Source organism: Dreissena polymorpha, chromosome 14 (genome assembly GCF_020536995.1).
Source record: "Dreissena polymorpha isolate Duluth1 chromosome 14, UMN_Dpol_1.0, whole genome shotgun sequence".
In the NCBI taxonomy this organism is placed as follows: Eukaryota; Metazoa; Mollusca; class Bivalvia; order Myida; family Dreissenidae; genus Dreissena; species Dreissena polymorpha.
In genome coordinates, this window is record NC_068368.1 from 3,923,943 (window position 1) to 3,940,622 (window position 16,680).

At 41.2% G+C, this 16,680-nt stretch overlaps 2 protein-coding genes across 5 annotated transcripts in view; both read right to left on the minus strand.

Moving 5' to 3' along the window:
• Positions 1–1,071: 1,071 nt before the first annotated feature.
• Positions 1,072–16,680, minus strand: part of LOC127858265 (cullin-2-like) — a 59,920-nt gene continuing 44,311 nt past the window's right edge. The window contains exons 18-21 of one of the 2 annotated variants that reach the window (XM_052395254.1): positions 11,165–11,266; positions 6,663–6,779; positions 3,457–4,289; positions 1,072–3,402 (exon numbers count right to left, since the gene is read on the minus strand). In XM_052395254.1, coding sequence (XP_052251214.1) covers positions 4,158–4,289; positions 6,663–6,779; positions 11,165–11,266 — 351 coding nt within the window. In that variant the 3' untranslated portion in view covers positions 1,072–3,402; positions 3,457–4,157. Of the gene's footprint in view, positions 3,403–3,456; positions 4,290–6,662; positions 6,780–11,164; positions 11,267–11,689; positions 11,943–16,680 lie in introns of those variants that run through there. The other variant, XM_052395255.1, reaches the window with a different exon arrangement.
• Positions 12,059–13,396, minus strand: LOC127858271 (uncharacterized). Of its 3 annotated transcripts, XM_052395266.1 has the most exons (3): positions 12,529–13,396; positions 12,421–12,474; positions 12,059–12,366 (listed from the first exon to the last, which is right to left on the minus strand). In XM_052395266.1, the coding sequence occupies exons 1-3, from the start codon at positions 12,739–12,741 to the stop codon at positions 12,220–12,222; spliced, it is 414 nt and encodes a 137-aa protein (XP_052251226.1). In that variant the 5' UTR covers positions 12,742–13,396; the 3' UTR covers positions 12,059–12,219. The 3 variants fall into 3 exon arrangements, with proteins under 3 accessions (XP_052251226.1, XP_052251225.1, XP_052251224.1); XM_052395265.1 differs by having other exon boundaries at positions 12,059–12,474; XM_052395264.1 differs by having other exon boundaries at positions 12,421–13,396.

The window sequence follows — 16,680 nt, forward strand, 5'->3', positions numbered from 1 at the left end:
CAATTGGGATTAACATGTTTGAAGTGAAGTTCTTCGAGTCAAACTGATAATGCGGCCCATATCAGCGTTGATTGCGCAATGCAATATACACACTCTCAGAAAGGCCCCGAACTCTTGTTTGTCAATGGGGTGCCAATTAACGGCTTCAATTGACTGGCAAATAATAATTAAGTTTCTGTGATCACAGTATGAACAGCCATTCAAATGTGTGAATTACTCAAATTGCGCAATGCAATATACACACTAAGAAAGGGCCTGAAATGTTGTTTGTCAATTAGGTGCCAAGGACACAATTTTGTATCTGACTGACTTTGCATGCCCTATTGATACGTTTCTTTTTATTAATGTACATGATATTGTTATTTAAATTTCAAATAAAAATAAATTCTATGACATGATGTTTTTCCTTATATTTGTTCTTGAATATTTTGTGTTCTTTTCATGCCTTATTGATATGTTTCTTTATATTAACGTAATACTATCGTTACTTTAAAATTTCAAATAAACATAAAATTCTATGACATGACGTTTTTCCTTCTATTTGTGCCCGATTACAGTATCGGTTATAGTATATGCTGACAGGGATACAATTATCCGATAGCAACATTAATAAACAGCCTCGTGCTCAGCAAACGGATATAACTTACACAACAATGGAAGTTAACACAGAACAAGTTTCACTCTTTTCTGACATATTTCGCCTAAATAGGTTTTTTCAAAGTTTGTTTTTACAATTAAGCTGCATTTTCTTTCTATTTATTAAAACAACAATTGTATATTCAATTGTATTTCTGTGTCAATTTATATTTAATATCCCTACTGGATACGAAACTTAATAAAAGAAGTTAAACCAATCCAGACGTTTTATGCGAATATTCAATTGAATGGATTTGCGAATATTCAAATACCGATAAAGGTATTCGATGCCATCCCTACTGATTAGCTAGTGTGGTCCGCACAGGCTAACCATGGACGAATCTTTCCTGTCTCCCAGTTTTTTTCAGAAGAGTCTCAAACAGTTAAACATAAACTTGAGATGCTAGGTTTATCATAATAACACGAATAGATAGATAGATTTTCTCACATCTTTTTAATTCAATATGCATTTTCATGTCATGACAATTTAACATACGCAACAAGTATATATACATGACAATCAGCACATTGGAGCCATATCAGTTGGTGCACTAACAATTTACCTCTGTGTGGCATAATTATAATTAATACAAAAATTATACACAACAAGACATGTGTTACAGACACTGATTTCCCCATAAAACATGTTCGGACTTAGATATATCCACTTAATATTCTACATATTACAAAAAGACAAAGAGCCTTAATACAGCAAAATCTGGTCGCAGTCACTGATCCTTTCTTTATAATCATCTATACAACGAGTTCATTCCATTGTAAAAGTTTGAGGATGATTCAACCAGTAGTTAAAGAGGAGCTAAAAAACAAAACTGTGTGACTTTTTATTCTATAGTGAAAAATCAGACAAAGAACCGGTCTTATGGCAAAACTCTTTTTCAACAAAATTTCTTTATTAAATAGCTTACAAATTAAGGTCGATCAACTGTGAACATTTCAACGAGATAGACCCAGTACTTAAAGAATAGTTAAATACACAACATTTGTTTAAACATATTTATTTCTTTTGACAAGTACAATATAGCAAAATACACAATGCAATTGATATCACAAGAGGATTCTAATGAAAGAAATAATTCATATATAGTTTCCCTGGTAAGCCAGTTTCCCTCCTTGGGATATTTTTTTAACACATTATTGGCAGTGTACAACATTGGGGACTATATATTCTATAGTCACTATGAATTTTTTTTACAAAAGGCCATCATTTTGCAAAACAAAACATTTGAAACAAACTTCCATTCTTTACGATAATCTACAAATTAAGGCTTTTAAACTGTAACAGATCTAACAATGAGTAAATGAGGAGTTGAAAACATAAGCTTCAGACAATAATATGTTATACACAGGTAATGGAAAAAACACACAAAGGGTCACAATTCTGCCAAAAAACAACAAATTCTTGTCTTTACAAATAAATTATACTCAAGAGCTCCGCTGTCAGAGACAGATGCCCCTCAAAATAGGGCCTTGATAATCACTCAATCCTTTGATGACATATCGAATGGAAATCAATTTAAGGCTTTATGTCACAGTGACCTTGACCTTTGACCTAATGACCCCAAGTTCAATAGAGGTAATCTACTGTCCAAGGCTTATGCACATGGGAAGTATCAAGCCAATCAGTCAATTTGTTGATGAGTTATTGATCGGAAACGATTTTCACACTAATTGTGACCTTAACCCTTTACCTAGTGACCACAATTTTAATAGGTGTTATCTACAGTCCAAGGTTTATGCACATGGGAAGTATCAAGCCAATTGGTCAATTTGCTGATAAGTTATTGATCGGAAACCATTTTCACACTTATTGTGACAGTGACTTTGACCTTTTGATCCCAATTTAAATAGGGGTCATCAACTGTCCAAGGCCGATGCACATGTGGAGTATCAAGCCAAACGATTAATTCCTTGACAAGTTATTGGTGGGACATGAACTGGTCTACCGACTGACTGACCAACATCCAGCAAAACATTATTGCCCCTCTTCTTCAAATTGGGGGCATAATTATGATCATCCAACTGAAAGTTTGAGTTCGATCCACCCAGTAATATAGAGGAATTCGAGACACCAGCTTATGAATGTACATGTACTTGCAAGGCTTTATGCTTCCAATGTGAGCATGAAAATGTACGTTTTTTGTGTAAGAACTTAAAATACAATTTCCAAAACTCAAATACCGGTAGTATGCATGATTTATTTTAACAAACCATAATTTGATAGCATGATCCATTTTATAGGGATTAATTTTAAACATTGATCTTAAAATCATAACATACACAATGTCAGAAATTTCAGAAACAAAGGTAAGAATTATGGGTGAATATAGCAAGAATCATTGAAGGTCTGGAGTGGAACTGTCGGTCATTTAAGTTTGACATCATAAGAGGAATATCCTCTTTTAAACAGCGTTCTAAAAAACTGGACTTAATGCATGTGCACAGAGTGTCGTCCCAGATTTTGTTTAACCCTTTCAGTGCGGGAACCGAATTTAGAAGGCCTTTGCAAACAGTTTGGATCCAGATGAGATGCCACAGAACGTGGCGTCTCATCAGGATCCAAACTGTTTGCTATTGTGATAGTATTTTTTGGAAAAAAAATCGAAGAAAATGCTAATTTTAGAAATTCTGCAAACAACATTTTAGCAGACGACAAATTTCCCAGCATGCAAAGGGTTAAAGGAGGTCTCTTCTAAAATACAATGCAATGTAGGCAGAAATTGTTGTCCCTGATAAGCCTGTGCAGACCTAACAGGCTGCAATGTAGGCAGAAATTGTTGTCCCTGATAAGCCTGTGCAGACCTAACAGGCTAATCTTGGACTACACTTTACACACATGCATTAACCCAGGTTTTCCCAAAATGCTGCTGTATTCATCAGGCAAAAACAAGCATATAGTATTGCTACACTGTCTTTACCAAGACAAGACAGTTTGCAGTTGATATTGCACGTCCTCTCTCTGCAAGCTATAGATCTCAATACATGTGTATTTATGTGCAAATCTTTGGCAATATGATATCCGACATGACTTATTGCCATGTTTTACTTTTATTCAATAGTAAGGCTTATATAATTATGTTTCTATTGAACAGCTATTTGTTGCATGAAATTCATATCACAGAGGGAAGGCAAGGCAAACCAATCTGAATCAGTTGCACATTTTTAATGTACCTGAGCCCGTACTCACCAATTTGTAGAACTTAGTCTCAAGATAAATACTATGCTTAAAACTGCCATGAACTAAAATTACTTTAAAGTCAAGTCTAGCATGGCTGATAACACCTATAATTATATAAATTGTCTGTTAAGAACAATCTGTCATTGATAAAAGCACCATTTTTAGCCAGTATATATGCAAACTCGGATGTATTTTTAATGAGTCAAAGATGATTATTTATTCTTAAGTCTAAAATGGGTTGCTGATTACCGGCCAGAAACAGAACTTAGTTTACAAACACTGAGGGTAAGTGTTAAACGTATCGCCTAAAATCCCAGCTGCATTGTTACGCTACATAGCTGTACTCGTCTGTTGAGTTTTGAGTCCGTTCAAGGTACTGTTTGTCTATAAGGGCTTCAATGCACTTCTTTATCATTGCTATGTTGGGTCCAAATCTGGATTTAGCTTGACTTATAACCTGAAAGAAATGAAAACAACACACATGAGCATTAGTCTGACAAAACAAGGTTTAATGAATGTGTTAAGTGTTGTCCCAGATTAGCCTGTTCAATGAATGTGTTAAGTGTTGTCCCAGATAAGCTTGTTCAATGAATGTGTTAAGTGTTGTCCCAGATTAGCCTGTTCAATGAATGTGTTAAGTGTTGTCCCAGATTAGCCTGTTCAATGAATGTGTTTAGTGTTGTCCCAGATTAGCCTGTTCAATGAATGTGTTAAGTATTGTCCCAGATTAGCCTGTTCAATGAATGTGTTAAGTGTTGTCCCAGATTAGCCTGTTCAATGAATGTGTTAAGTGTTGTCCCAGATTAGCCTGTTCAATGAATGTGTTAAGTGTTGTCCCAGATTAGCCTGTTCAATGAATGTGTTAAGTGTTGTCCCAGATTAGCCTGTTCAATGAATGTGTTAAGTGTTTTCCCAGATTAGCCTGTTCAATGAATGTGTTAAGTGTTGTTTCAGATTAACCTGTTCAATGAATGTGTTAAGTGTTGTCCCAGATTAGCCTGTTCAATGAATGTGTTAAGTGTTGTCCCAGATTAGCCTGTTCAATGAATGTTTCAAGTGTTGTCCCAGATTAGCCTGTTCAATGAATGTGTTAAGTGTTGTCCCAGATTAGCCTGTTCAATAAATGTGTTAAGTGCTGTCCCAGATTAGCCTGTTCGATTAATGTGTTAAGTGTTGTCCCAGATTAGCCTGTTCAATGAATGTGTTAAGTGTTGTTTCAGATTAGCTTGTTCAATGAATGTGTTAAGTGTTGTCCCAGATTAGCCTGTTCAATGAATGTATTTAGTGTTGTCCCAGATTAGCCTGTTCAATCTGATGTGTTAAGTGTTGTCCCAGATTAGCTTGTTCAATGAATGTGTTAAGTGTTGTCCCAGATTAGCCTGTTCAATGAATGTGTTAAGTGTTGTCCCAGATTAGCCTGTTCAATGAATGTGTTAAGTGTTGTCCCAGATTAGCCTGTTCAATGAATGTATTTAGTGTTATCCCAGATTAGCCTGTTCAATCTGATGTGTTAAGTGTTGTCCCAGATTAGCTTGTTCAATGAATGTGTTAAGTGTTGTCCCAGATTAGCCTGTTCAATGAATGTGTTAAATGTTGTCCCAGATTAGCCTGTTCAATGAATGTGTTAAGTGTTGTCCCAGATTAGCCTGTTCAATGAATGTATTTAGTGTTATCCCAGATTAGCCTGTTCAATCTGATGTGTTAAGTGTTGTCCCAGATTAGCTTGTTCAATCTGCAGAGGCTAATCTGGGAGGAAACTTTCCACTTTTTATGGAATTTATTCGTTTAAAGTATGTTTATTTTTATTTAAAATTCAGCCTATGTGGAACAGTGTCCTCCCTGATAAGCCTATGCAGACTGCACAGGCTAATCTGGGACAATTAAATCACATGCATTTAGCACCTTTTCCCCGAGTCAATTAGAACTGTCAACTATGATATGTGCTAAGGGTATGCAAGTAATATCTTACCACGCAACTTGCTGATATCTCTATAAACAAAATCAACTTTAAAAAAATATCAAAATCATGTTCTTGAACTCAACAATATACATAATTCTTTGTCACATTATCTTTAAATTGAATATTTTTTTAACTTTGATTCCTTATTATTTTACAACCAATAATCTTCTCATTCTAATGAAAATGTGTGGCTATGAAACTTTTAGGGAAGACAACACATAGTTTCATTCCTTTGTAACTGAATTCCAGTTCCCTGTTCTCCCACTAGCAATTATCATTTTATTCATTAGCAGGAAATTGCATGATGACTCCACAATTTTTTGTGGATGCGTAAATTGAAGCTTTCTGATTATGGAAAAAATAATAATTTGCGTTGGTAAATTTCTTAAGTTTTTGTGTTAAATTCATTGAACAGTCAACCCAAATAATCAACTAAAATTAGCGTCCCACTAATCATAATGATTAAACAGTATTTCTTGTCCTGAAAATCTTTACTTTACAATATCCGTATTTAATTCCTTGCATTATTGTTGTGACTTTTTATTGTTTAAATGCAAGGCTATGGATCTATAGCACATTGACTGAATAAAAACATTCTTAATGAATGTGCAGTGTCGTCCAAAATTAGCCTGTGCAGTCAGAAAGGCTAATCAGGGACAATACTTGCCACCTCAACTGGATTCTTTAAGAATAGACCTTTAAACGAATAATTCCACAAAAGCAAAAAGATCGTCCCTGATAAGCCTGTGTGGACTGCACAGGCTAATCTGAACCAACACTTTATGTGCATGCATTAAGCCCCATTTCCTACAACAAGCCTAAAATATTAATTATTTTCTCACACAGGTTACCCATGATCTATGCTCTCACCTCCTGAATGAGAAGGTTGTGTTTGAGTAGCTTGCGCGCCTTCATGATCCTCACAATGGCTGCCTGGATGTACATCTTCCTGTCCTCATCCACCGCACTCCTCGTCTGCTCCATCTCCTGCAAACACATACAATATGGCCTTGCACTGGGAAACTGGACTGAATGCATGTGTATATAGTTTCATCTCAGATTACCTGGAGCAGACAACTCTTTAGGCTTTTATGGATTTTTTGTTTAAAGGAAGTCTCTTCTACGCAAAAATCAAGTCTAAGCCTAAAGTGCCTTCCCTGATTTGCATATGCAAACTGCACAGGCTAATGCGAGAGGACTTTTTAAACACATGTATAACTCTTTCAGTGCGGGAACCGAATTTTGAAGGCCTTTGCAAACAGTTTGGATCCAGATGAGACACCACAGAACGTGGCGTCTCATCTGGATCCTAACTGCTTGCTATTCTGAAAATGCTAATTTTAGACATTCAGCAGACGACATTTTAGCAGACAACAAATTTTCCAGCATGCAATGCATTAAGCACAGTTTTCCTAGAGCAAGGCTCAATAAAAAAAGCATCAATAGTATGGATAGGTACTAACCAGGAAAAGAGCTCTATAGCGTTTAAATAAGCCCAAGGCTTTTGATGTAACCAAAATCAAATAAATGAGCCGCGCTCTGTGAAAAGGGGGTTTAATGCATGTGCGTAAAGTGTCATTGAGCCGCGCTCTGTGAAAAGGGGGTTTAATGCATGTGCGTAGTGTCATTAAGCCGCGCTCTGTGAAAAGGGGGTTTAATGCATGTGCATAAAGTGTCATTGAGCCGCACTCTGTGAAAAGGGGGTTTAATGCATGTGCATAAAGTGTCATTGAGCCGCGCTCTGTGGAAAGGGGGTTTAATGCATGTGCGTAGTGTCATTGAGCCGCGCTCTGTGAAAAGGGGGTTTAATGCATGTGCATAAAGTGTCATTGAGCCGCACTCTGTGGAAAGGGGGTTTAATGCATGTGCATAAAGTGTCATTGAGCCGCGCTCTGTGAAAAGGGGGTTTAATGCATGTGCATAAAGTGTCATTGAGCCGCGCTCTGAGAAAAGGGGGTTTAATGCATGTGCATAAAGTGTCATTGAGCTGCGCTCTGTGAAAAGGGGGTTTAATGCATGTGCATAAAGTGTCATTGAGCCGCGCTCTGAGAAAAGGGGGTTTAATGCATGTGCATAAAGTGTCATTGAGCCGCGCTCTGTGAAAAGGGGGTTAAATGCATGTGCATAAAGTGTCATTGAGCCGCGCTCTGTGAAAAGGGGGTTTAATGCATGTGCATAAAGTGTCATTGAGCCGCGCTCTGTGAAAAGGGGGTTTAATGCATGTGCATAAAGTGTCATTGAGCTGCGCTCTGTAAAAAGGGGGTTTAATGCATGTGCATAAAGTGTCATTGAGCCGCGCTCTGTGGAAAGGGGGTTTAACGCATGTGCGTAAAGTGTCATTGAGCCGCGCTCTGTGGAAAGGGGGTTTAATGCATGTGCATAAAGTGTCATTGAGCCGCGCTCTGTGAAAAGGGGGTTTAATGCATGTGCATAAAGTGTCATTGAGCCGCACTCTGTGAAAAGGGGGTTTAATGCATGTGCATAAAGTGTCATTGAGCCGTGCTCTGTGAAAAGGGGGTTTAATGCATGTGCATAAAGTGTCATTGAGCCGCGCTCTGTGAAAAGGGGGTTTAATGCATGTGCATAAAGTGTCATTGAGCTGCGCTCTGTGGAAAGGGGGTTTAATGCATGTGCATAAAGTGTCATTGAGCTGCGCTCTGTGAAAAGGGGGTTAAATGCATGTGTGTAAAGTGTCATTGAGCCGCGCTCTGTGAAAAGGGGGTTTAATGCATGTGCATAAAGTGTCATTGAGCCGCGCTCTGTGAATAGGGGGTTTAATGCATGTGCATAAAGTGTCATTGAGCCGCACTCTGTGAAAAGGGGGTTTAATGCATGTGCATAAAGTGTCATTGAGCCGCGCTCTGTGAAAAGGGTGTTTAATGCATGTGCATAAAGTGTCATTGAGCCACGCTCTGTGGAAAGGGGGTTTAATGCATGTGTGTAAAGTGTCATTGAGCCGCTCTCTGTGGAAAGGGGGTTTAATGCATGTGCGTAAAGTGTCATTGAGCCGCGCTCTGTGGAAAGGGGGTTTAATGCATGTGCGTAAAGTGTCATTGAGCCGCACTCTGTGGAAAGGGGGTTTAATGCATGTGCGTAAAGTGTCATTGAGCCGCACTCTGTGAAAAGGGGGTTTAATGCATGTGCATAAAGTGTCATTGAGCTGCGCTCTGTGAAAAGGGGGTTTAATGCATGTGCATAAAGTGTCATTGAGCCGCGCTCTGTGAAAAGGGGGTTTAATGCATGTGCATAAAGTGTCATTGAGCCGCGCTCTGTGAAAAGGGGGTTTAATGCATGTGTGTAAAGTGTCATTGAGCCGCGCTCTGTGAAAAGGGGGTTTAATGCATGTGCATAAAGTGTCATTGAGCCGCGCTCTGTGGAAAGGGGGTTTAATGCATGTGCATAAAGTGTCATTGAGCCGCGCTCTGTGAAAAGGGGGTTTAATGCATGTGCATAAAGTGTTATTGAGCCGCACTCTGTGAAAAGGGGGTTTTATGCATGTGCATAAAGTGTCATTGAGCCGCGCTCTGTGAAAAGGGTGTTTAATGCATGTGCATAAAGTGTCATTGAGCCGCGCTCTGTGGAAAGGGGGTTTAATGCATGTGTGTAAAGTGTCATTGAGCCGCTCTCTGTGGAAAGGGGTTTAATGCATGTGCGTAAAGTGTCATTGAGCCGCGCTCTGTGGAAAGGGGGTTTAATGCATGTGCGTAAAGTGTCATTGAGCCGCACTCTGTGGAAAGGGGGTTTAATGCATGTGTGTAAAGTGTCATTGAGCCGCACTCTGTGGAAAGGGGGTTTAATGCATGTGCGTAAAGTGTCATTGAGCCGCGCTCTGTGGAAAGGGGGTTTAATGCATGTGCATAAAGTGTCATTGAGCCGCGCTCTGTGGAAAGGGGGTTTAATGCATGATAGTAAAGTGTCATTGAGCCGCGCTCTGTGGAAAAGGGGTTTAATGCATGTGCGTAAAGTGTCATTGAGCCGCACTCTGTGGAAAGGGGGTTTAATGCATGTGTGTAAAGTGTCATTGAGCCGCACTCTGTGGAAAGGGGGTTTAATGCATGTGCGTAAAGTGTCATTGAGCTGCGCTCTGTGGAAAGGGGGTTTAATGCATGTGCATAAAGTGTCATTGAGCCGCACTCTGTGAAAAGGGGGTTTAATGCATGTGCATAAAGTGTCATTGAGCCGCACTCTGTGGAAAGGGGGTTTAATGCATGTGTGTAAAGTGTCATTGAGCCGCACTCTGTGGAAAGGGGGTTTAATGCATGTGCATAGTGTCATTGAGCCGCACTCTGTGGAAAGGGGGTTTAATGCATGTGTGTAAAGTGTCATTGAGCCGCGCTCTGTGGAAAGGGGGTTTAATGCATGTGCATAAAGTGTCATTGAGCCGCGCTCTGTGGAAAGGGGGTTTAATGCATGTGCATAAAGTGTCATTGAGCCGCGCTCTGTGAAAAGGGGGTTTAATGCATGTGCATAAAGTGTCATTGAGCCGGGCTCTGTGAAAAGGGGGTTTAATGCATGTGCATAAAGTGTCATTGAGCCGCGCTCTGTGAAAAGGGGGTTAAATGCATGTGCATTAAGTGTCATTGAGCTGCGCTCTGTGAAAAGGGGGTTTAATGCATGTGCATAAAGTGTCATTGAGCTGCGCTCTGTGAAAAGGGGGTTTAATGCATGTGCATAAAGTGTCATTGAGCCACGCTCTGTGAAAAGGGGGTTTAATGCATGTGCATAAAGTGTCATTGAGCCACGCTCTGTGAAAAGGGGGTTTAATGCATGTGCATAAAGTGTCATTGAGCCGCGCTCTGTGGAAAGGGGGTTTAATGCATGTGCATAAAGTGTCATTGAGCCGCACTTTGTGGAAAGGGGGTTTAATGCATGTGCATAAAGTGTCATTGAGCCGCGCTCTGTGCAAAGGGGGTTTAATGCATGTGCATAAAGTGTCATTGAGCTGCGCTCTGTGGAAAGGGGGTTTAATGCATGTGCATAAAGTGTCATTGAGCCGCGCTCTGTGAAAAGGGGGTTTAATGCATGTGCGTAAAGTGTCATTGACCCGCGCTCTGTGAAAAGGGGGTTTAATGCATGTGCGTAAAGTGTCATACCATACTAATCAGGAACAACACTTTTCACTTTTTCTGCTTTAACTGGACTTTTGCTAATTAGAGACTTTCTTCAAACGAAAAATATCATAAAATCAGAAAGTGTTGTCCCTGATAAGCCTGTTCGGACTTCACAGGCTAAACTGGGACAACACTATAAGCACATGCATTATAAAACGCCTTTTTCACAGAGCATGGTCCAAATAGGTTTAAAGTAAATAAATTATGATTTTACATATGTTTCAACACACACCCTCTACATCACCTGAGTGAGTTCATTACCTGCACAGACTCCTTCTGTACAGCAGCTGTGATCTTGAACTTTGTTCTCTTGTTGACATAGCTCATATTCAGCTCAAATGTGGACTGTTCACTGGGATCACCCTGAAACATAGCTCATATTCAGCTCAAATGTGGACTGTTCACTGGGATAACCCTGAAACATAGCTCATATTCAGCTCAAATGTAGACTGTTCACTGGGATAACCCTGAAACATAGCTCATATTCAGCTAAAACGTAGACTGTTCACTGGGATCACCCTGAAACATAGCTCATATTCAGCTCAAATGTAGACTGTTCACTGGGATAACCCTGAAACATAGCTCATATTCAGCTCAAATGTAGACTGTTCACTGGGATCACCCTGAAACATAGCTCATATTCAGCTCAAATGTGGATTGTTCACTGGGATAACCCTGAAACATAGCTCATATTCAGCTCAACTGTAGACTGTTCACTGGGATCACCCTGAAACATAGCTCATATTCAGCTCAAACGTAGACTGTTCACTGGGATCACCCTGAAACATAGCTCATATTCAGCTCAAATGTAGACTGTTCACTGGGATAACCCTGAAACATAGCTCATATTCAGCTCAAATGTAGACTGTTCACTGGGATAACCCTGAAACATAGCTCATATTCAGCTCAAATGTAGACTGTTCACTGGGATAACCCTGAAACATAGCTCATATTCAGCTTAAACATAGACTGTTCACTGGGATAACCCTGAAACATAGCTCATATTCAGCTCAAATGTAGACTGTTTACTGGGATCACCCTGAAACATAGCTCACATTCAGCTCAAATGTAGACTGTTCACTGAAATAACCCTGAAACATAGCTCATATTCAGCTCAAATGTAGACTGTTTACTGGGATCACCCTGAAACCGCAGATAATTATAAATCGCAACGTGAAAATGAGTCTTATGCCATCTGCAGCCAGTGCTACTCCAGACCCTTATGCGTATTTGTGCAGTCTAGTAAGGAGCTACCCTGTCTACTAATAACACTACCAGACCTTGAGTGACTAAATAGCGGACAGCCTACCTCCTGATCAGACTGGACCATTGCACAAGCATAGCGGACAGCCTACCTCCTGATCAGACTGACCCATTGCACAAGCTTTACTGGACAGCAGACAGCCTTCCTCCTGATCAGACTGACCCATTGCACAAGCTTGACTGGACAGCAGACAGCCTACCTCCTGATCAGACTGACCCGTTGCACAAGCTTGACTGGACAGCAGACAGCCTACCTCCTGATCAGACTGACCCATTGCACAAGCTTGACTGGACAGCAGACAGCCTACCTCCTGAACAAACTGACCCATTGCACAAGCTTGAGTGGACAGCAGACAGCCTACCTCCTGATCAGACTGACCCATTGCACAAGCTTGACTGGACAGCGGACAGCCTACCCCCTGATCAGACTGACCCATTGCACAGCCTACCTCCTGATCAGACTGACCCATTGCACAGCCTTCCTCCTGATCAGACTGACCAATTGCACAAGCTTGAGTGCAGTTAAATTGGCTGCCTATGGCATAAGACCCTTTTTTGTATGATGAGGCTCCCATACTAACAACAGGAGCCTGTCAATAAAACACTTGTCATATTGATGTTTATTACTGTTCCCTTTTATTGAAGAATCAGACAAAAAGAAAACTGGTAAATATGCTTATTAAAATTAAATTAAATGACATAGTGTTACCACAATAGATCACCACGAGTAATTCAAGCTAAAAATAATAATTTTAACAATTTAACCTAGAGCTTTGTCACATATATGATTTATATCCATGCACTGCTAGCTTAGCATTATTCAAGGAAAAATAAATCAGGCATGTGTGGATAATAATGGCATGAAAAGTGTCTTGCAAGTCTTCATATCATAGTGACAAAATATTTCAAATTTCAATTTAAGAGCTTGAGAACTGATTAAGTAATTTTCTCCATAAACTTATTACATTTTATGCAGACTGATAAATGACCTATAGACAACCAACTCCAATGTACCACCTCTCCGACTAAGTTTGAACCGAGTTCTTGGAAAACTGGGCTTCATACATGTGGGTAAAGTGTTGTTCCAGATGAGCCTGCTTGGTTTCATACATGTTCGTAAAGTGTTGTTCCAGATGAGCCTGCTGGGCTTCATACATGTGTGTAAAGTGTTGTTCCAGATGAGGCTGCTTGGCTTCATACATGTGCATAAAGTGTTGTTCCAGATGAGCCTGCTGGGCTTCATACATGTGTGTAAAGTGTTGTTCTAGATGAGGCTGCTTGGCTTCATACATGTGCGTAAAGTGTTGTTCCAGATGAGCCTGCTTGGCTTCATACATGTGCGTAAAGAGTTGCTCCAGATGAGCCTGCTGGGCTTTATACATGTGTGTAAAGTGTTGTTCCAGATGAGCCAACTGGGCTTCATACATGTGTGCAAAGTGTTGTTCCAGATGAGCCTGCTTGGCTTCATACATGTGCGTAAAGTGTTGTTCCAGATGAGCCTGCTGGGCTTCATACATGTGCGTAAAGTGTTGTTCCAGATGAGCCTGCTTGGCTTCATACATGTGCGTAAAGTGTTGTTCCAGATGAGCCTGCTGGGCTTTATACATGTGTAAAGTGTTGTTCCAGATGAGCCAACTGGGCTTCATACATGTGTGCAAAGTGTTGTTCCAGATGAGCCTGCTTGCTTCATACATGTGTGTAAAGTGTTGTCCCAGATGAGGCTGCTTGGCTTCATACATGTGTGTAAAGTGTTGTCCCAGATGAGCCTGCTGGGCTTCATACATGTGTGTAAAGTGTTGTTCTAGATGAGGCTGCTTGGCTTCATACATGTGCGTAAAGTGTTGTTCCAGATGAGCCTGCTTGGCTTCATACATGTGCGTAAAGTGTTGTTCCAGATGAGCCTGCTGGGCTTTATACATGTGTGCAAAGTGTTGTTCCAGATGAGCCAACTGGGCTTCATACATGTGTGCAAAGTGTTGTTCCAGATGAGCCTGCTTGGCTTCATACATGTGTGTAAAGTGTTGTCCCAGATGAGGCTGCTTGGCTTCATACATGTGTGTAAAGTGTTGTTCCAGATGAGCCTGCTTGGCTTCATACATGTGCGTAAAGTGTTGTAACAGATGAGGCTGCTGGGCTTCATACATGTGCGTAAAGTGTTGTTACAGATGAGCCTGCTTGGCTTCATACATGTGTGTAAAGTGTTGTTCCAGATTAGCCTGCTTGGCTTTATACATGTGTGTAAAGTGTTGTTCCAGATGAGCCTGCTGGGCTTCATACATGTGCGTAAAGTGTTGTACCAGATGAGCCTGCTGGGCTTCATACATGTGCGTAAAGTGTTGTTCCAGATGAGCCTGCTGGGCTTCATACATGTGCGTAAAGTGTTGTTCCAGATGAGCCTGCTGGGCTTCATACATGTCCGTAAAGTGCTGTTCCAGATGAGCCTGCTGGGCTTCATACATGTGTGTAAAGTGTTGTTCCAGATGAGCCTGCTGGGCTTCATACATGTGCGTAAAGTGTTGTCCCAGATGAGGGTGCTTGGCTTCATACATGTGTGTAAAGTGTTGTTCCAGATGAGCCTGCTGGGCTTCATACATGTGCGTAAAGTGTTGTAACAGATGAGGCTGCTGGGCTTCATACATGTGCGTAAAGTGTTGTTCCAGATGAGCCTGCTGGGCTTCTTACATGTGTGTGAAGTGTTGTTCCAGATGAGCCTGCTGGGCTTCATACATGTGCGTAAAGTGTTGTTCCAGATGAGCCTGCTGGGCTTTATACATGTGTGTAAAGTGTTGTTCCAGATGAGCCTGCTGGGCTTCATACATGTGTGTAAAGTGTTGTCCCAGATGAGCCTGCTTGGCTTCATACATGTGCGTAAAGTGTTGAACCAGATGAGGCTGCTTGGATTCATACATGTGCGTAAAGTGTTGTCCAAGATGAGGCTGCTTGACTTCATACATGTGTGTAAAGTGTTGTTCCAGATGAGCCTGCTGGGCTTCATACATGTGCGTAAAGTGTTGTTCCAGATGAGCCTGCTTGACTTCATACATGTGCGTAAAGTGTTGTTCCAGATGAGCCTGCTTGGCTTCATACATGTGTGTAAAGTGTTGTCCCAGATGAGCCTGCTTGGCTTCATACATGTGTGTAAAGTGTTGTCCCAGATGAGCCTGCTTGGCTTCATACATGTGTGTAAAGTGTTGTCCCAGATGAGCCTGCTTGGCTTCATACATGTGCGTAAAGTGTTGTTCCAGATGAGCCTGCTGGGCTTCATACATGTGTGTTAAGTGTTGTTCCAGATGAGCCTGCTTGGCTTCATACATGTGCGTAAAGTGTTGTTCCAGATGAGCGTGCTGGGCTTCATACATGTGTGTAAAGTGTTGTTCCAGATGAGCCTGCTTGGCTTCATACATGTGTGTAAAGTGTTGTTCCAGATGAGCCTGCTGGGCTTCATATATGTGCGTAAAGTGTTGTTCCAGATGAGCCTGCTGGGCTTCATACATGTGTGTAAAGTGTTGTTCCAGATGAGCCTGCTGGGCTTCATACATGTGTGTAAAGTGTTGTTCCAGATGAGCCTGCTGGGCTTCATACATGCGGGTAAAGTGTTGTTCCAGATGAGCCTGCTGGGCATCATACATGTGCGTAAAGTGTTGTTCCAGATGAGCCTGCTGGGCTTCATACATGTGCGTAAAGTGTTGTTCCAGATGAGCCTGCTGGGCTTCATACATGTGCGTAAAGTGTTGTTACAGATGAGCCTGCTTGGCTTCATACATGTGTGTAAAGTGTTGTTCCAGATGAGCCTGCTGGGCTTCATACATGTGCAAAAAGTGTTGTTCCAGATGAGCCTGCTGGGCTTCATACATGTGTGTAAAGTGTTGTTCCAGATGAGCCTGGTGGGCTTCATACATGTGTGTAAAGTGTTGTTCCAGATGAGCCTGCTTGGCTTCATACATGTGTGTAAAGTGTTGTCCCAGATGAGCCTGCTTGGCTTCATACATGTGCGTAAAGTGTTGTACCAGATGAGGCTGCTTGGATTCATACATGTGCGTAAAGTGTTGTCCCAGATGAGGCTGCTTGGCTTCATACATGTGTGTAAAGTGTTGTTCCAGATGAGCCTGCTGGGCTTCATACATGTGCGTAAAGTGTTGTTCCAGATGAGCCTGCTTGACTTCATACATGTGCGTAAAGTGTTGTTCCAGATGAGCCTGCTGGGCTTCATACATGTGCGTAAAGTGTTGTTCCAGATGAGCCTGCTTGGCTTCATACATGTGTGTAAAGTGTTGTCCCAGATGAGCCTGCTTGGCTTCATACATGTGTGTAAAGTGTTGTCCCAGATGAGCCTGCTTGGCTTCATACATGTGTGTAAAGTGTTGTCCCAGATGAGCCTGCTTGGCTTCATACATGTGCGTAAAGTGTTGTTCCAGATGAGCCTGCTGGGCTTCATACATGTGTGTTAAGTGTTGTTCCAGATGAGCCTGCTTGGCTTCATACATGTGCGTAAAGTGTTGTTCCAGATGAGCCTG

Bases quoted from the DNA above. Each gene is read 5' to 3' on its own strand.
- LOC127858271 (XM_052395265.1), bottom strand. From the start codon at position 12,741: ATGGGAGCCTCATCATACAAAAAAGGGTCTTATGCCATAGGCAGCCAA. The intron at 12,475-12,528 runs GTAGGCTGTCTG...TTTGTTCAGGAG, and splicing joins TGGGTCAGTCTGATCAGGAG to GTAGGCTGTCTGCTGTCCAG.